Below are 21,398 nucleotides of genomic sequence, written 5' to 3'. Positions count from 1 at the left end.
TCTGATATCTGATTGGAAGTTCACTTTTACAGTATGCTATTGGTCAACAACTCAGATGTTGAATACAAACATCTCAGACGTTATAATGAGGTCTCAGATTCATTGTCTCTTTCTCTATGTTCCTGAACTGCCCTGTAGAGATACACTCTCTCTCTTTCTCTCTCCATCCCAGGGAACCTTGGAGCATGGTCTTTCAGGCTATGACTACTCTCTCTCTCTCACTCTCTGATCATGCCTAGAATAAAGCCTTCTAATGCTAGTATTGTCTTGTAACCTTTTAAACCTTGTATGTGGTTTCATTCATTTTACAAAGTTATTAAAGATCTGCCTTTGAAATAGAACATTCTTATTCCTTGATAGTCAATTCTTGTAACTCAACTATAGTCTCTTGCATATTGCTAAATCATCTTTATGGAGTCAGATAATTCATTTAATAGGCTAATTTAATTACTCAGTCTTATTATGTGTCGCATGTGAGGAAAATATAATCAACATGTGTCACATATTACTACACTACAATAACACATTTTGGTCTCTTATCAATAAAGGGGTCGATGTGCGAAATCCGGGTCAACATTTCAAAATGATTTGATATACATTCAAGTTTGATTTTGCAAATATGGCACTTTTGGATGTTAAATGTTTTTGAAAATGAAACCTGTTGAAACTGCTTTTTATCTATCATAATATGTTCCTCACTCTGTTTAGAAATAATATCTAATAGTGGCTGAGACCATACTATTTCAGAATATAAAGATTTTTATCGGTTTCCCAAATACCCGATGGGATATGTCATTTTTTTATTTTATTTTTTATTTCACCTCTATTTAACCAGGTAGGCTAGTTGAGAACAAGTTCTCATTTACAACTGAGACCTGGCCAAGATAAAGCAAAGCAGTGTGACACAAACAACAGCACAGAGTTACACATGGAATAAACAAATATACAGTCAATAACACAATAGAGAGAAAGTCTATATACAGTGTGTGCAAATGAGGTAAGATAAGGGAGGTAGGCAATAAATAGGCCATAGTGGTGAAAAAAATACAATTTTGCAATTAAACACTGGAGTGATAGATGTGCAAAAGATGAATGTGCAAGTAGAGATTCTGGGGTGCAAAGGAGCAAAGAATAACAAATAAAAATAAATAACAGTATGGGGATGAGGAACTTGGATGGATAATTTACAGATGGGCTATGTACAAGTGCAGTGATCTGTGAGCTGCTCTGACAGCTGGTGCTTAAAGTTAGTGAGGGAGTTATGGGTCTCCAGCTTCAGTGATTTTGCAATTCGTTCCAGTCATTGTCAGCAGAGAACTGGAAGGAAAGGGGGAATTGGCTTTGGGGGTGACCAGTGAAATATACCTGCTGGAGCGCATACTAGTGGGTGGGTGCTGCTAGGGTGGCCAGTGAGCTGAGATAAGGGGGACTTTACCTAGCAAAGACTTATAGATGACCTGGAGCCAGTGGGTTTGGCGATGAATATGAAGCGAGGACCAGCCAACGAGAGCATACAGGTCGCAGTGGTGAGTAGTATATGGGGCTTTGGTGACAAAATGGATGGCACTGTGATAGACTGCATCCAATTTGCTGCGTAGAGTGTTTGGAGGCTATTTTGTAAATGACATCGCCGAAGTCAAGGATGGGCAGGATAGTCAGTTTTACGAGGGGATGTTTGGAAGCATGAGTGAAGGATGTGTTGTTTCGAAATAGGAAGCTGATTCTAGATTTAACTGTGGATTGGAGATGCTTAATGTGAGTCTGGAAGGAGAGTTTACAGTCTAACCAAACACCTAGGTATTTGTAGTTGTCCACATAATCTAAGTCATAACAGTCCAGAGTAGTGATGCTGGATGGGCAGGCAGGTCCATTTAACCAGGTAGGTCTATTTAACCAGGTAGGCTAGTTGAGAACAAGTTCTCATTTACAACTGAGACCTGGCCAAGATAAAGCAAAGCAGTGTGACACAAACAACAGCACAGAGTTACACATGGAATAAACAAATATACAGTCAATAACACAATAGAGAGAAAGTCTATATACAGTGTGTGCAAATGAGGTAAGATAAGGGAGGTAGGCAATAAATAGGCCATAGTGGTGAAAAAAATACAATTTTGCAATTAAACACTGGAGTGATAGATGTGCAAAAGATGAATGTGCAAGTAGAGATTCTGGGGTGCAAAGGAGCAAAGAATAACAAATAAAAATAAATAACAGTATGGGGATGAGGAACTTGGATGGATAATTTACAGATGGGCTATGTACAAGTGCAGTGATCTGTGAGCTGCTCTGACAGCTGGTGCTTAAAGTTAGTGAGGGAGTTATGGGTCTCCAGCTTCAGTGATTTTGCAATTCGTTCCAGTCATTGTCAGCAGAGAACTGGAAGGAAAGGGGGAATTGGCTTTGGGGGTGACCAGTGAAATATACCTGCTGGAGCGCATACTAGTGGGTGGGTGCTGCTAGGGTGGCCAGTGAGCTGAGATAAGGGGGACTTTACCTAGCAAAGACTTATAGATGACCTGGAGCCAGTGGGTTTGGCGATGAATATGAAGCGAGGACCAGCCAACGAGAGCATACAGGTCGCAGTGGTGAGTAGTATATGGGGCTTTGGTGACAAAATGGATGGCACTGTGATAGACTGCATCCAATTTGCTGCGTAGAGTGTTTGGAGGCTATTTTGTAAATGACATCGCCGAAGTCAAGGATGGGCAGGATAGTCAGTTTTACGAGGGGATGTTTGGAAGCATGAGTGAAGGATGTGTTGTTTCGAAATAGGAAGCTGATTCTAGATTTAACTGTGGATTGGAGATGCTTAATGTGAGTCTGGAAGGAGAGTTTACAGTCTAACCAAACACCTAGGTATTTGTAGTTGTCCACATAATCTAAGTCATAACAGTCCAGAGTAGTGATGCTGGATGGGCAGGCAGGTCCAGGCAGCGATCGGTTGAAGAGCATGCACTTGCTTTTACTTGCATTTAAGAGCAGTTGGAGGCCACGGAAGGAGAGTTGTATGGCATTGAAGCTTGTCTGGAGGTTAGTTAACACAGTGTCCAAAGAAGGGCCAGAAGTATACAGAATGGTGTCATCTGCGTAGAGGTGGATCAGAGAATCACCAGCAGCAATAGCGACATCATTGATGTATACAGAGAAAAGAGTCGTTCCGAGAATTTAACCGTTTGGCACCCCCATAGAGACTTCCAGAGGTCCGGACAACAGGCCCTCCAATTTGACACTGAACTCTGTCTGAAAAATAGTTGGTGAACCAGGCGAGGCAGTCATTTGCGAAACCAAGGCTGTTGAGTCTGCCGATAAGAATGTGGTGATTGACAGAGTCGAAAGCCTTGGCCAGGTCAATGAATACAGCTGCACAGTATTGTCTCTTATCGATGGTGGTTATGATATTGTTTAGGAGCTTGAACGTGGCTGAGGTGCACCCATGACCAGCTCGGAAACCAGATTGCATAGCGGAGAAGGTACGGTGGGATTCGAAATGGTCGGTGACCTGTTTGTTAACTTGGCTTTCAAATACCTCTTAGAAAGGCAGGGTAGGATAGATATAGGTCTGTAGCAGTTTGGGTTTAGAGTGTCTCCCCCTTTGAAGAGGAGGATGACCGCGGCAGCTTTCCAATCTTTGGGGATCTCAGACGATACGAAAGAGAGGTTGAACAGGCTAGTATTAGGGGTTGCAACAATTTTGGCTGATCATTTTAGAAAGAGAGGGCCCAGATTGTCTAGACCGGCTGATTTGTAGGGGTCCAGATATTGCAGCTCTTTCAGAACATCAGCTATCTGGATTTGGGTGAAATGAGAAATGAGGTAGGCTTGGGCAAGTTGCTGTGGGGGGTGAAGAGGTGTTGACCAGGGTAGGGGTAGCCAGGTGGAAAGCATGGCCAGCCATAGAAAAACGCTTGTTGAAATTCTCAATTTTGTGGATTTATCGGTGGTGACAGTGTTTCCTAGCTTCAGTGCAGTGGGCAGCTGTGAGGAGGTGCTCTTATTCTCCATGGACTTTACAGTGTCCCAGAACTTTTTGGAGTTTGTACTGCAGGATGTACATTTCTGGTAGAAAAAGCTAGCCTTTGTTTTCCTAACTGCCTGTGTATATGGGTTCCAAACTTCCCTGAAAAGTTGCATATTGCGGGGGCTATTGGATGCTAATGTCGTACGCCACAGGATGTTTTTGTGCTGGTTAAGGGCAGTCAGGTCTGGAGTGAACCACGGGCTATATCTGTTCCTGGTTCTACAATTTTTGAATGCTTATTTAAGATTGTGAAGAAAGCACTTTTAAAGAATAACTGAATAGCTGAAGTGTTTCAGGGAGCGTTAGACAGTGATGAGGGGTGGTCGTTTGACTGCAGACCCATTACAGACGCAAGTAATGAGGCAGCGATTGCTGAGATCCTGGTTGAAGACAGCAGAGGTGTATTTGAAGGGCAGGTTGGTTAGGATGATATCTATGAGGGTGCCTGAGTTTACAGATTCGGGGTTGTACCTGGTAGGTTCATTGAACATTTGTGTGAGATTGAGGGCATCAAGCTGAGATTGTAGGATTGCCGGGGTGTTAAGCATGTCCCAGTTTAGGCATAACAGCACGAGCTCTGAAGATAGACGGGGGGCAATCAATTCACATATGGTGCCCAGGGCACAGCTGGGGGCAGAAGGTGGTCTATAGCAAGCGGCAACGGTGAGAGACTTGTTTCTGGAAAGGTGGATTTTTGAAAAGTTGTTTGAGCACAGACCTGGATAGGAAGACAGAACTCTGCAGGCCATCTCTGTAGTAGTCAGTATTGGCAGTTCTATCTTGTCAGAAAATGTTATAGTTCTGGATGGAAATATCAGGGTTTTTGGTGGCCTTCCTAAGCCAGGATTCAGACACAGCAAGGACATCCGGGTTGGCAGAGTGTGATAAAGCAGTGAATAAAACAAACCTCCATGTCTTAAAATTTTCTATTTTAAATTACAGAAATTGTGCTTAAGGTATTTTACATAACATTTCATCATGTTTTTATTTTCTATTTGAAAGCTTTATTAATTATATGTATTCATTATTGTCATGTCTAAATGTCCATATATGCCTTGATGATACTCAGAAACCACATCAAAATCTTAATATATTACATTATTTAAAGAATTTTATAAAGAACAGGCATATAATCCATGCGCGTGAGTGGTGCAGTGGTCTACGGCATCTTAGTGTAAGAGGTGTCACTACAATCCCTGGTTCAAATCCAGGCTGTATCACATCCAGCTGTGATTGGGATTCCCATAGGGTGGCGCACAATTGGCCCAGCGTCGTCCGGGTTTGGCTGGGGTAGGCCGTCATTGTAAATAAGAATTTGCTCTTAACTGACTGGCCTCGTTAAATAAAGGTAAAAAAGAAGGTTCACATATGGGAAAAATCATTGTGGGAATGACGGAGTGTGGTAGAAATGACATTTCATATAAAACAGCTGATGAAAAATACAATTAAACATTTTAATGTGACAGTTGTACATGTTTAATTTTATTGAAGATTTAGAACACACAAATAAACAAAAGTTACATGCCTCAAGGTTTTAAGCATCTTTTAGAACAATTTTGGGACCAATGCATTAGGCAGAAATACATGTACAAGGTTGGAAACACTGGTTGACAAACAAATTATTTTTCACTGGCTGCAGTCTATTGATTTAGACTCATGCGACAGGTGTGTGCTCACTCAAGATTAGGTTTTGCCCTTAATGATCTCTATTGCTTAACGATAGAGCAAATTTCCTACCAGATTGCGCTATCAAGCATCATATGCCGTTTTGTCACTGGATGAGCCTCAGGGACAAGCCCAAGCACATTCTCTGGTTGGTACCATACAATGTCCTCTCTCATTGGCCAAAATAATCGGTTGGCTCCCACATGACTCATCGTCTTGACTAGAGTGCAGCTCCTGCATCAACATCTTGTATAATACCACGGTAAGGGTCTTCATCATATTTCACAACACACCACTTTCCAATAAATCCCTCATGTACTGTATGTCTGTAATGGGCTGTAATGTGCTAGGAGATGGCTGTGGTGCTGTGCAGGTTGAAGTGGAAGGTTGTGCTTTGCCTCTGTTTGTTGAATTATCATGGTCTGTGTGACAAAACAATCGCATACAGTTGCAAGAAAAAGTATGTGAACCCTTTGGAATTACCTGGATTTCTGCATTTAATCTGATCTTCATCTAGGTCACCACAATAGACAAACACAGTCTGCTTAAACTAATAACACACAAACAATTACAAGTTTTCATGTCTTTCCTGAACACACCGTGTAAACATTCACAGTGCAGGGTGGAAAACGTATGTGAACCCTTGGATTTAATAACTGGTTGACCCTCCTTTGGCAGCAATAACCTCAACCAAACATTTTCTTTAGTTGGGGATCAGACCTGCACAACTGTCAGGAGGAATTTTGGAACATTCCTCTTTACAAAGCTGTTTCAGTTCAGCAATATTCTTGGGATGTCTGGTGTGTTGTTGATTTACTTCTGTTTTGGGTCGTTGTCCTGTTGCATAGCCCAACTTCTGTTGAGCTTCAATTGGCGGACAGAAAACCTAACATTCTACTGCAAAATGTCTTGAGAAACTTGGGAATCCATTCTCCGGTCGATGATAGCAAGCTGTCCAGGCCCTGAGGGAGCAAAGCATCCCCAAACCATGATGCTCCCTCCACCATACTTTAAAGCTGGGATGAAGTTTTGATGCTGGTGTGCTGAGCCTTTTTTTCTCCACACATAGTGTTGTGTGTTCCTTCCAAACAACTCAATTGTAGTTTCATCAGTCCACAGAATATTTTGCAAGTAGCGCTGGGGAAAGTCCACGTGCACTTTTGCAAACTTCAGATGTGCAGTAATGTTCTTCAGTGGTGTCCTCCCATGAACACAAATCTTGTTTCTTGTTTTACACATAGTAGACTCGTCAACAGAGATGTGAGCATGTTCTAGAGATTTCTGTAAGTCTTTAGCTGACACTCTAGAACTCTTCTTAACCTAAGAGCATTCTGCGCTGTGCTCTTGGAGTCATCAGGACGCCATTCCTAGGGAGAGTAACAACAGTGCTGAACTTTCTCCATTTATAGACACTTTGTGATAGCGTGGACTGATGAACATCAAGGCTTTTAGAGATATATTTGTAACACATTCCAGCTTTATGCAACTCAACAATTCTTAATCTTAGGTCTTCTGAGATCTCTTTTGTTTGAGGCATGATTCACATCAGGCAATGCTTCTTGTGAATAGCAAACTCAAATTTTGTGAGTGTTTTTTATAGGGCAAGGCAGCTCTAAACAACATCTCCAATCTCGTCTCGTTGATTGGACTCAAAGTTAGCTGACTCCTGACTCCAATGAGCTTTTGGAGAAGTCATTAGCTTAGGGGTTAACATACCTTTTTTTCCAACCAACACTATGAATGTTTAAATGATGTATTCAATATAGACAAGAAAAATAGGTCTACAGATGCACAATCGAGAGCATCCTGTCCGCTCACAACCGTAAGGCTCTCCAGAGGGTAGTGAGGTCTGCACAACGCATCACCGGGGGAAAACTACCTGCTCTCCAGGACAACTACATCACCCGATGTCACAGGAAGGCCAAAATGATCATCAAGGACAACAACCACCCGAGCCACTGCCTGTTCACCCCGCTATCATCCAGAAGGCGAGGTCAGTACAGGTGCATCAAAGCTGGGACCGAGAGACTGAAAAACAGCTTCTATCTCAAGGCCATCAGACTGTTTAACAGCCATCACTAACATTGAGTGGCTGCTGCCAACATACTGACTCAATCTTTAGCCACTTTAATAATTTAAAATGGGATTTAATAAAGTATCACTAGTCACTTTAAACTATGCCACTTTATATAATGTTTACATACCCTACACTACTCATCTCAAATATATATACTGTACTATACCATCTACTGCATCTTGCCTATGCCGTTCTGCCATCGCTCATCCATATATATTTTTATGTACATATTCTTATTCATTCCTTTACACTTGTGTGTATAAGGTAGTTGTTGTGAAATTGTTAGATTATTTGTTAGATATTACTGCATGGTCGGAACTAGAAGCACAAGCATTTCACTACACTCGCATTAAAATCTGCTAACCATGTGTATGTGACAAATACAATTTGATTTGATTTGTCTATTGTTGTGACTTAGATGACGATTAGATCATATTTGATGACCAATTTATGCAGAAATCCAGGTAATTCCAAAGGGTTCACATACTTTTTCTTGCCACTCTAGATCTGGAGTAATTTTAGCGGAAGTAGGTTATTATTCAGTAGCTTTAAGTGTGGTGGTTTATTCGTTGACAGGTATGACTTCATAACCACTCTTTTCTGGATAGTTGATTTTCTGTTTCTTTGGTTTATTTTCTATTTCCTCCTTTTTTTCCCTTTTTTCTCACTTGGAAAGTTGTGAGATGGGTTTCATTTAACCACTTTCTGTTCTCTTTTTGTTTCTAAAGATACTCCTGGTATCTTATAGGATCTTGCTTGATTTTGTTTATATACCGTATGTCCTTGTCCTCTCCTTGGTTGATTTAGGGGAATCTTATAGAAAAATGTAAAATAAATCATTAAAGTCAGCAATAACCATAGTACGTCACATAAATAGACATCTAAATCCCTCAATCATCCGAAAACAATACAAAATGTAATGGTCTTTTTAGCAAATAAGTGTTCAATTTCAAATGAACCATTATCCTTTATGTAATTTGTCCGTCTTTTCATGTCTTAAGGTAAGTAAAAATGTATGAACTAATACATTCTGTCCTAACCATCAGAGTTCATTATGTGTATTTGGTCATAAATAGCAGGATTTCTAGCATGCTAACTACAGTTGAAAAGCTAGCATACAATGTGTCCTAAATACACATAATTAAAAGATCATAAAAAAAAATCTAACATAATTTGTTGAAATTATAGCCTCTTTGGTAATGATGTACAATAGAAAAACATTATCTTCTGAAGTTATAAACTTTTTTTCCCCAATAATTTCCCAGCATCAAAATTGTAATCTCCCTCCATGACATCCATGTTCCCCACTGTCACTACTCATATCCATGGTAACCAAGCACACAAACTATTGAAAAAACATTATTATCATGTAATTTGCTCGTGGTGGTGGTAATGACACAATACTTAGAGACGACTGTACTTTGTGTAACAAAAAGTAATGTATATAGTTTCTATGTATTTGACTCTTTTTAAATAGGTGCATTAAATATTTTCAATTTTTTATTTTCAATATCAAGACTATTGGAAGTGTAATAAACAGCTGCAGAATGTCCGAAGTCTGGGTGTGAGACTTGACAAAAACAGTGCAAAAGAGTGAAATCAGACATGAAATACGTTAGAAGTTAAAATGTTAAGGTTATTTTAGTCTTTATTTAACGTATATGAATAAAAATGAATCTAAATTAAAATGTTATCTTAAAAATCTAACCCCGAGACACAAATCACAAATCACCATTAATTATGATTTTCTAGCAGCTTCACTTGCAGTTACAGGAATAAGAGTCTAGATACACACGAGACCGTAACTCCTAGCAACAACAAAACATCTACATGTCATTCAAAACATCACATGAAACATGGACACTGCATGTTTCTTTGTCATGCCTCGCAGCCAGGTCTGTTTGTGCTTTAGTCAACTTCTCTATCATTTATAGCCATGCTAAACATTCCAAAAGAATGAAAAAGATAAACACTATTTCTATTTTTATTAAAGTTGATAAAGTAATTTAATACAATAATATAATACAATGGGTTCTATCAAAAAAAAATAATTGTCAATAATAAGAAACAATAATGAAATCATTATAATCAGTAAATTCTTCAAGCAGTGTGTGTGCGTGTGTGTGAAAACCAGACTTCACATTCTTGCTTCCTCTGTCCTTCTTTACTCCACTCCTTGCCTTGAAAGTGCATTGGAGCAATGAGGAGGGGAATCTTCCCTCCTCTCCCCCAATGTGCTTTGAGAGGGAGGTGAGGAATGGAGGAAACAAGGGGAGAATCTCAATTGCATTTCCTTCATTCCTAACTTCCTCAAAACCCATTGGATAAGAACGTGAGAAGGGAGGGACCTCTGACCTTCTCATCCAATGAGTTTTGAGAAGGAGACAAGGAGAGAGGATGCAACTAATCAAGGAAATGTAATTGAGATTCTCCAAGGGCAGAGGAAGCAAGTATTTGACAGCTATTAACATTTTTTTGACAGTGCCAGACTGACTGACTGAGCTACCATAATACCCATGGCCTGTCCAGAAACAACCCCTAACCCTCCCATAATACCCATGGCCTGTCCAGAAACAACCCCTAACCCTACCATAATACCCATGGCCTGTCCAGAAACAACCCCTAACCCTACCATAATACCCATGGCCTGTCCAGAAACAACCCCTAACCCTACCATAATACCCATGGCCTGTCCAGAAACAACCCCTAACCCTACCATAATACCCATGGCCTGTCCAGAAACAACCCCTAACCCTACCATAATATCCATGGCCTGTCCAGAAACAACCCCTAGCCCCTACTGCCCAGAGTCTAGACACTTCTGGAAATCTGAGCGGGATTGATGGGTGGTGACATGATGAGCGCTCCACCTTAACCTCTGATAGGCTTGATGGAATTTTGGTGGTATTGCTTACGCCTGTCCAATTCTCTCAGATCTCCACAAGTGTCTAGGGGTTGTTTCTAGACAGGACCCCACAACCCTTCAAGTGTGTGGTGGACCTACATCATGACACTTGAGGCACTGGTTGGATGTTTAATTCCATTGCTATACACACATATATTTGCACAGATGTAAGCTGGACACAGCCACAGCGAAATAGATACTGTTGTTTTGGCTGTATAGCATCATTTAATAAGATCACCAATGGTTTTCTAGGTAGCTAGGATATATTAGTCAGCTAACATTTAGAGTAATAACAGATGATTAAGTCAATACACACTAAATAGTATGCAGAAATCTTACCTTATCTTGCCACTATGGCACGGTATGGGCAGAAATGAATCAATTAATGAATAGATAATAGATTAATAGAATGGCGTTAGAATGGTAATGACCAACTTTGAAAGGACAGGAAGTGTTGGCTGTGCACTTGACCAGGCATTCCACATTTAACCACACCCACATTTGAACATTGAAATATTAAGTTGTTTTTTGGCATGCAAAAACTTGGAAAATAAACGATCAAAACGTACACGGACTGTAATTTTACCTTAAGAATCCTGATTTAATGTTGTCCATAAAGTAGGCTAATTATATTAACAACGGTAACAACATACACACCAAAATGTTCCGTCAGTCCTGGAGATCAGTACTGGAGATTAATTCCTGCACTTTGGCTGTTAAATCGTTTGCAGTATCACACAAGGTCTTTATCACTCGACTGTCATTCATAAAATTCTTTACTGAATCAGCTTATGTTGTGCGATAATATCCCCACATACTGTAACTAAACAGCTATCAAACACGCATAAACAACTATTATGCGTAATTATTGAAGAACCCTGTTAATGACAGTATCGATTTTTGTTTTATTAATCGTATGAAAATTAATCTTTCTTTTGAAAGTATTGGATTTTGCAATTACATACATTATTTTGGTTATGTGTGCCCATGAAAACTGTTTTCACACCGTAACATAGGGAGATATTAAACTTTAAGAGTTTACAGTACACTTCCGAGATCTCCATACAAAAAATCTAATCAAATCAAATTGTATTTGTCACATACACATGGTTAGTAGATGTTAGCGAAATGCTTGTGCTTCTAGTTCCGACCATGCAGTAATATCTAACAAATAATCTAACCATTTCACAACAACTACTACACAAGTGTAAAGAATTGAATAAAAATATGTACATAAAAATATATATGGATGAGCGATGGCCGAACGGCATAGGCAAGAAGCAGTAGATGGTATAGAGTACAGTATATACATATGAGATGAGTAATGTAGGGTATGTAAACATTATATAAAGTGGCATTGTTTAAAGTGGCTAGTGATACATTCATTACATAAATGTTTCCATTATTAAAGTGGCTGGAGTTGAGTCAGTATGTTGGCAGCAGCCACTCAATGTTAGTGATGGCTGTTGAACAGTCTGATGGCCTTGAGATAGAAGCTGTTTTTCAGTCTCTCGGTCCCTGCTTTGATGCACCTGTACTGACCTCGCCTTCTGGATCATAGTGGGGTGAACAGGCAGTGGCTCGGGTGGTTGTTGTCCTTGATGATCGTTTTGGCCTTCCTGTGACATCGGGTGGTGTAGGTGTCCTGGAGGGCAGGTAGATTGCCCCCGGTGATGTGTTGTGCAGACCTCACTACCCTCTGGAGAGCCTTACGGTTGTGGGCGGAGCAGTTGCGGCGGTGACACAGCCCGACAGGAAGCTCTCGATTGTACATCTGTAGTGTTTTTGGTGACAAGTCGAATTTGAAGGTTGAAAAGGCACTGCTGCGCCTTCTTCACCAAGCTGTTTGTGTGGGTGGACCAATTCAGTTTGTCGTTGACGTGTACACAGAGGAACTTAAAACCTTCCACTCTCTCAGCTACTGTCCTGTCGATGTGGATAGGGGGGTGCTCCCTCTGCTATTTCCTGAAGTCCGAGATCATCTCCTTTGATTTGTTGACGTTGAGTATGAGGTTATTTTCCTGACACCACACTCCGTGGGTCCTCACCTCCTCCCTGTAGGCCGTCTCATTGTTGTTGGTAACAAGCCTACCACTGTAGTGTCGTCTGCAAACTTGGTGATCGAGTTGGAGGCGTGCATGACCACGCAGTCATGGGTGAACAGGGAGTACAGGAGAGGGCTGAGAACGCATCCTTGTGGGGCCCCAATGTTGAGGATCAGCGGGGTGGAGATGTCGTTACCTACCCTCACCACCTGGGGGCGGCACGTCAGGAAGTCCAGGACCCAGATGCACAGGACGGGGTCGAGACCCAGCTTAATGGCGAGTTTGGAGGGTACTACGGTATAAAATGTTGAGCTGTATTCGATGAACAGCATTCTTATATAGGTATTCATCTTGCCCAGATGGGTTAGGGCAGTGTGCAGTGTGATTGTGATTGCGTCGTCCGTGGACATATTGGGGCGGTAAGCAAATTGGAGTGGGTCTAGGGTGTCAGGTAGGATGGAGGTGATATGGTCCTTGACTAGTCTCTCATGATGTCGGAAGTGAGTGCTACGGGGCTAGTCATTTAGCTCAGTTACCTTAGCTTTCTTGGGAACAGGAACAATGGTGGCCCTCTTGAAGCATGTGGGAACAGCAGACTGTGATAAGGCTTGATTGAATATGTCCATAAACACACCAGCCAGCTGGTCTGCGCATGCTCTGAGAATGCGGCTTGGGATGCCGTCTGGGCCGGCAGCCTTAAGAGGGTTAACACGTTTAAATGTTTTACTCACGTTGGCTGCAGTGAAGGAGAGCCCGCAGGTTTTGGTAGCGGGCCGTGTCAGTGTCACTGTATTGTCCTCAAAGTGAGCAAAGAAGTTGTTTAGTTTGTCTGGGAGCAAGACATCGTGGCCCGCGACGGGGCTGGTTTTTCTTTTATTGTCCGTGATTGATTGTAGACCCTGCCACATACCTCTCGTGTCTGAGCAGTTGAATTGTGACTCTACTTTGTCTCTATACTGATGCTTAGCTTGTTTGATTGCCTTGCAGAGGGAATAGCTACACTGTTTGTATTAGGTCATGTTTCCGGTCACCTTGCCCTGATTAAAAACAATGGTTCACGCTTTCAGTTTTGCACGAATGCTGCCATCAATCCATGGTTTCTGATTGGGGAATGTTTTAATAGACGCTATGGGTACAACATCACCGATGCACTTGCTAATAAACTCGCTCACCGAATCAGCGTATTCATCAATGTTGTTGTTCGACGGTTTGCTGTGATTATGATCAAAGAAAATTGTCTAGGTAGATAATGAGGTCGGCATTTGATTGTGAGGAAGTCAGGCGAACAAAAGGACTTGAGTTCCTGTATGTTGTTATGATCACACCACATCTCGTTAATCAGAAGGCATACACCCCCGCCCTTCTTCTTAACAGAAAGATGCTTGTTTCTGTCGGCGCGATGTGTGAAGAAACCAAGTGGCTGTACCGACTCCGATAGCGTGTCTCGAGTGAGCCATGTTTCCGTGAAACATAGAACGTTACAGTCTCTGATGTCTCACTGGAAGGCAACCCTTACGTCTACCTTGTTGTCAAGAGACTGGACATTGGCGAGTAGTATGCTTCGGAGCGTTGCACGATCTACGGAGCCTGACCAGAAGACCGCTCCGTCTGCCCCTTATGCGGCGCTGTTGTTTTGGGTCGCCGTCTGGGATCCGATCCATTGTCCTGGGTGGTGGGCCAAACAGAGGATCCGCTTCGGGAAAGTCATATTCATGGTCGTAATGTTGGTGAGTTGACGTTGCTCTTTTATCCAATAGTTCCTCCTGACTGTATGTAATAAAACCTAAGATTTCCTGGGGTAACAATGTAAGATATAACACATAAAACAACAAAATACTGCATCGGATCGCGAAGCAAGGCGGCCATCTCTGTCGGCACTGGATGTTACAAGAAAAGAATCCGACAGCAATATCCAGGAATTTCACAAGGTCAATGTGTAATTTACAGTTGAACCCTGAAGTTTACTTACACCTTAGCCAAATACATTCAAACTCAGTTTTTCACAATTCTTGACATTTAATCATTGTAAAAAAATCCCTGTTTTAGGTCAGTTATGATCACCATTTTATTTTAAGAATGTGAAATGTCAGAATAATAGTGGAGAGAATAATTTATTTCAGCTTTTATTTATTTCATCACATTCCCAGTGGGTCAGAAGTTAACTCAATTAGTATTTGGTAGCATTGCCTTTAAATTGTTTAACTTGGATCAAATGTTTTGAGAAGCCTTCCATAAGCTTCCCACAATAAGTTGGGTGAATTTTGGCCCATTCCTCCTGACAGAGCTGGGGTAACCGAGTCAGGTTTGTAGGCCTGTTTGCTCGCACACACTTTTTCAGTTCTGCCTACAAATTTTCTATACGCTTGAAGTCAGGGCTTTGTGATGGCCACTCCAATACCTTAACCTTGTTGTCCTTTAGCTATTTTGCCACAACTTTGGAAGTATGTTTGGGGTCATTGTCCATTTGGAAGACCCATTTACGACCAAGCTTTAACTTCCTGACTGATTTCTTGAGATGGATAGGGGCCAGTATTCGGAAGTTTGGATGAATGAGGTGCCCAATGTAAGCTGCCTGTTACTCAGGCCTAGAAGCTAGGATATGCATATTGGGATTATTGGATAGAAAACACTCCACAGTTTCCAAAACTGTTGAAATAATGTCTGTGAGTATAACAGAACTGATATAGCAGGCGAAAACCTGAGGCAATCCATCCGGGATTTTATTTTGGGGGGGCTCACCACTCATTATAATGGCTGTCTATGGAATATAAAAGGAATACCTCCCAGATTGCAGTTCCTAGGGCTTCAAGTAGATGTCAACAGTCTTTAAAAAGAGTTTCAGGCTTGTGTTTTGAAAAATTTGCTACAATTTGTAGTTTTTCTAAGTGGCTCCCATTTTGGCTGTAGTGTTTGTAGAGTGCTCCAGTGAGAGCGCGCACTTCATTCTTAATCTCCGGTAATGAACATACTATTCTCCGTCTTAAATTGTATAATTTATTTACATATTAGGGTACCTGAAGGATTGATTAGAAATGTTGTTTGGGATTCATTTTCTATGCATTTTGAATGAGTGAAACCGGTGGATTACTGAATGAAGCGCGCCAACTGATCTTACTTTTTTGAGATATAAAGAAGGACTTTATTGAACAAAACTACCATTTGTGATGTAGCTGGGACCCTTTAGATTGCAAACAGAGGAAGATCTTCAAAGGTAAGTGATTCATTTTATCGCTATTTCTGACTTTCGTCTGCTTGGTTGGAAAATGTTTTCAATGCTTTTGAACGCGGGGCGCTGTCCTCAGATTATCGCATTGTATGCTTTCGCCGTAAATCCTTTTTGAAATCTGACAAAGTGTCTGGAGTAACAAGAAGTTAAGCTTTTAACCGATGTATAACAGTTGTATTTTCATGAATGTTTAATATTACAAATTTTGTATTTTGAATTTCATGCTCTGCAATTTCACCAGACGTTCTCGAGGCCGGGCGTTAGCGGTATGCCTTTCCCAAAGTTAAGCCACAACTTTGGAAGTATGCTTGGGGTCATTGTCCATTTGGAAGACCCATTTGCGACCAAGCTTGAGATGTTGCTTCAATATATCCACATAATTTTCCTGCCTCATCCTACCATCTATTTTATGAAGTGCACCAGTCCCTCCTGCAGCAAAGCACCGCCACAACATGATTCTGGAGGTTGCAAGCAACCCCTTTTTTCCTCCAAACATAACGATGGTCATTATGGCCAAAGCGGTCTATTTCTGTTTCATCAGACCAGAGGACATTTCTCCAACAAGTACGATCTTTGTCTCCATGTGCAGCTGGAAACAGTAGTCCGGCTTTTTTATTGCGGTTTTGGAGCAGTGACTTCTTCCTTCCTTTCAGGTTATGTCGATATAAACTTATTTTACTGTGGTTATAGATACTTTTGTACCTGTTTCCTCCAGCATCTTCATAGGATCATTTGCTGTTGTTCTGGGATTGATTTGCACTTTTCGCACCAAAGTATGTTCATCTCTAGGAGACAGAACGCGTCTCCTTCCTGAGCGGTATGACGGCTGCGTGGTCCCATGGTGTTTATACTTGCATACAATTGTTTGTACAGATGAATGTGGTACCTCCAGGTGTTTGGAAATTGCTTCCAAGGATGAACCAGACGTGTGGAAGTCTACAATTATTTTTCTGAGGTCGTGGCTGATTTTCCATGATGTCAAGCAAAGAGGCACTGAGTTTGAAGGTAGGCCTTGAAATACATACAAAAACTGTAACATAAATGCAAGGAAAGCAAGGTAGTGTTTTGTCTCAAATTTGTGAAGACTCCAAGCATGAGAATGGGTTTAAACATACTGTATGTTTTGATTCAACTCATGAATTACATTGAATGTATCTATGTTCCCCCTTTATACTGTATCTTAATGTACTCACAATAAAAAAGGCAAATTATTATTAATTACTTTGTAATAGCTCCAAACAGAGAAAAATAAATGCTCACTGGTACCCTAGTTAATTAGAAAGACCCATGTGTCTGTTTGAGCATACTATTGTGTGTGTGTGTGTGTGTGTGTGTGTGTGTGTGTGTGTGTGTGTGTGTGTGTGTGTGTGTGTGTGTGTGTGTGTGTGTGTGTGTACTGTGGTTGGTGGTTAGGTCAACATAAAAGTGTACTCTGGAAGCACATAAACGCTAATAAAAAGACATCAAGGTACGTTAGAAACATGCTTTTTCCCCATTAGCATTGGGACATCAGAGGACTTACGGTCCTTCTCAGCAAATCAGCCTAAATCAATGCAAAGGTGCCCAGCTGGTCTAAGTCATGGCACAGAGCACAGTGTTTGGTATTCACTAAGTGCTTGGCATTTATTGATGTTAAAGCCCATTTGGAAGACCATTTACGCAATGTCAGGTCAACAAAGAAACAGGTAAAAAAACAGCTTTGGCTTCCGAAGTGCTGTGAATGCAATAATTAATAATTATTTGGCCAATAATGTATAAAACCCCTCAGATAGAAACAAAGTGGCATGGTGTGAGAGCTTTTATACTGTTTACGAGTCTAAATATGGAAGAAGTCAGAGTGGAAGTGTTATTGGTTTTAATCCATGTCTGTCCGTACATTGGCATCTAATGCAACTGCGATGAAGCAAACTGAATAAATGTGATGTATAAATACAATAATGCACTATTGATCTCACCTCATTGGCATAAACCCAGTGGCTGTCCTTGGATGCCAGGTTGGTTTCCACAGCCTGCATAGAGATAGAAAGAGGGGGGAAGGAGAGAAGAAGGAAATTAGGATAAAGAAAATAGAGATTTAATGCATTTCCCCAAATAATCCTATAACAACATAAGAGTAGGGAGTCCAAACTCAAGTACACAAGCTTGAATAGGCCACCATAGCCGTGGGAAGTAGGGGTGCTGAGGGTTCTGCAGCACCCCTTGAAAAATCTGAATTGCTATGTGGTTCATCATGGTTACTCATAATAAGTAAGTGCTCCTGTCACGTCCTGACCTTAGTTCCTTTTGTATGTCTCTATTTTGGTTTGGTCAGGGCGTGAGTTGGGGTGGGCATTCTATGTGTTTTTTCTATGTTTTCTATTTCTATGTGTTTGGCCTGGTATGGTTCCCAATCAGAGGCAGCTGCCAATCGTTGTCTCTGATTGAGAACCATACTTAGGTAGCCTTTTCCCACCTGTGTTTTGTGTGTGTGTTTGTGTGCACCTCGGTTGCGTCACGGTCTTTGCTGTTTACCTGTTTGTTTTTTGGTTATTTCGTTTTCACTTTCATTAAAAGATGTGGAACTACATGCATGCTGCGCCTTGGTTGATTTATGACAGGGAGTTTGAGGATAGCGAGCGTGACAGCTCCATCTTAATGGCTAAGAAAGGCACAGTATAGCTCTTTCACATATCACATGACTATTCACGCATTACATTTGTCATGGTTACCATATCTATGTTTGTCCTCATCTGTAAATGGTTGTCATTACCTTCCAAATGATCCCTTTTGCCATACTGAAATTTAGAGCCCCATATCATCCTTACATACAGTATAACTTAAAAGCCTTCACCATTTTACCTAACAACAGCGTGCTCATCAATAATAGCACCCAGCACAGCCTGAAAGCTGCAGATCGATCTTTTAACCATGGAAGAGTCATGATTTTGATTTCAATGCAGCGCATTTCCAGCTTGGTCTCATTGAATATTGCAGAGGCTCCTGAACACAAGAGTAATATTTACCTCCACGGTTGAATGCTCCATTTCTTACTCACTCTGAAATTATAGGGGCCATATGCCATCCAACCACACTTGCATTCAAAGAGATAGCCCGTCGCTATCGTTAGAAACACAGAAATATAGGAAACAGTTACTGAACTTAGTTTCCCATGACAGATTTATTCAGCAATGTAAAAACAATGAGCACTGTGTCACTAGATCATATCCTGGGGCTGAGAGCTGGAGACAAATAATCTCCCACCAAGATGTAGGCAACAGGGTCTATGGTAGTGGGTACTGCAATGAAAATAGGGTGTTGTAGCCAAGGAGAAAGAGCAGGGGAGCTCCATTGCACTGTAGGTATCAGGTAGCTTATTAGCAGGTGAAAGCACGGGTGTTTCCGGGCTTGTTGGTTGTTAGATAAGCATCGACCTGAGTTGTTCCAGGAATTTGACGTCATCAAGTCAAATGGATAATGAGGTTCAGGAACCATTTTTAGACTAATTGTCTGTGTGAGAGTGACTGCTGTTTGTCTGTAGTACTTCAACTATGAATCAAACATTTTGTCTAAACTGTAAGTTTGATTAGGTTACAAGTATTATCACATTATTGGCAATGACATCAACTCGTGTCCTACAGAACACGTCTCATCAACACCTCTTGCCAGACATTCAGTTGTTTTTTTTATTTTTATTGTTCACTTGAAGAGATGATGCAAAATGAAGCTTTGGAGACAAATATGATTTCAGGCTAGAAATCAGACCCAGCAGCAGCAACATCAGATAGCTATTATATGCTATAACGTTAATGTAACTGAATCTCACAATTAGATCTAGTAAGATCTAGAATCAGAGAAGTGAGGCACACTGAGGCATGTCTCTAGAGTTAACACAGATAATTATATAATATAGATATTTATGACTTTAAAATGGAGTTACTAGTAAGGGGATTTGAGGTCTCAACAAAGCTAACATTTATTGATGCATATGTTCAGAGTTGGATGGGTACTTCCATATGCCCATGGGCTATTCAATATCAATTTGAGATATTTATGCAGTAATGCACTGAGATTAATTCCTGAAGGATTTACAGTGATGCTACTACATTATACATGAAGCTTCTTGGCATTGAATATGAGGTTAAGGAATCATCAATTGTGTCTATATTCACAATGCAATGGCTGCCAATTCTAATATTTCGACACTAACTGGTGTTTTGACCAATCAGATCAGATATTTTGCCAATAATTAGCCTGCCTATGTAGCCAATGTACATTCTAAACATTTATCTGTGTCTTGTGGATCGCTTGTTTGAGTATTAAAACAAAGACCTACAAGCTCATTTGTTTCATCTTTAAAACATAATCACTCAGGCTCTCTCTATTTTAGGTTTTTGGTCATGATGTGCAAAAATTAATTATGCCTTCAAATTAAAGTTAATCTCTGCATCCCATGGTTGATATCAGACTTGATTAAACAAAACACTCACTTTTAATTTAGCATCAGAGCAGATGCATTTCAGCAGCAATGTTTCGGTCCTTAGGGCCTAGTTTTCTAAAAGTGAACCCTCCTGGTGTTCTATTCATTCCATTTCTATGCATTTAATACTATCCGATAGCCGAAATCTGGATAGATAACTTTAGAAAAACTGGGCACTGAGCTTCTCAAGCTGCATGTCAAGAGCAGTGAGAATGTTTATTTCTATATGTTTCACACATTGAGACAAGCACAATTAGCTAGGTTTATTTTATTGACAATTTTCAATAATTTGGGAAATAACATCAGGTGTGAGCTTGTTTTGGTTCCCCATATCTCACCTATTGTATGTTTTCAACTTAACTGTTCTAGAACCTCTTAGCTCAAGTTGGAGAAAATAACCCTTTATTCTAAAAAATATTCCAGGACTATAACAAAAACCATAATGATTAACCTAATTAATACATGTATTGATTGACCTTTACATGCTCCAGCCAGGGAGGTTATTGTTATATTCCTGGAATATTATTGGAATAAAGGATTATTATCTCCAACTTGCGCTAACAGGTATTCCACCTCATTTGGATCATTCAACAGGCAAAATAAATCTTACCCTATTGTACAGTGTATTCAGAAAGTATTCAGATCCACATTATGTTACGTTACAGCCTTATTCTAAAATGTATTAAATATTTTTTTCCCCTCTCAATCTACACACAATACCACATCATGACAAATCAAAAACAGGTTAAAAAAAAAAAAAAAAAGAACAGGACCCCAATGCAGGAAAAGAAGCATCTTTGGCAGCCATTATGGCCTAGAGTATTCTTAGGTATGGCGCTACAAGCTTGGCACACCTGTATTTGGGGAGTTTCTCCCATTCTTCTCTGCAGATCCTCTCAAACTCTATCAGGTTGGATGGGGAGCGTCCCTACACAGCTATTTTCAGGTCTCTCTAGAGATGTTCGATCGGGTTCAAGTCCGGGCTCTGGCTGGGCCACTCAAG

The 21,398-nt window shown here is 40.7% G+C and overlaps 1 protein-coding gene across 1 annotated transcript in view; it reads right to left on the bottom strand.

Annotated features, from left to right (window-relative positions):
* The window catches only part of LOC110502511 (glutamate receptor ionotropic, delta-1), a 457,066-nt gene that overhangs the window by 116,195 nt on the left and 319,473 nt on the right, over window positions 1–21,398 (bottom strand). The window contains exon 5 of the mRNA XM_036960054.2: window positions 17,895–17,948. Within this exon, the coding sequence (XP_036815949.1) occupies window positions 17,895–17,948 (54 nt within the window). The remainder of the gene's footprint in view (window positions 1–17,894; window positions 17,949–21,398) is intronic.

Source organism: Oncorhynchus mykiss, chromosome 23 (genome assembly GCF_057628025.1).
Source record: "Oncorhynchus mykiss isolate SJ-2025 chromosome 23, ASM5762802v1, whole genome shotgun sequence".
NCBI lineage: Eukaryota > Metazoa > Chordata > Actinopteri > Salmoniformes > Salmonidae > Oncorhynchus > Oncorhynchus mykiss.
Note: the sequence above shows the minus strand (reverse complement) of the source record. Positions and strands in the feature narration are given on the sequence as shown.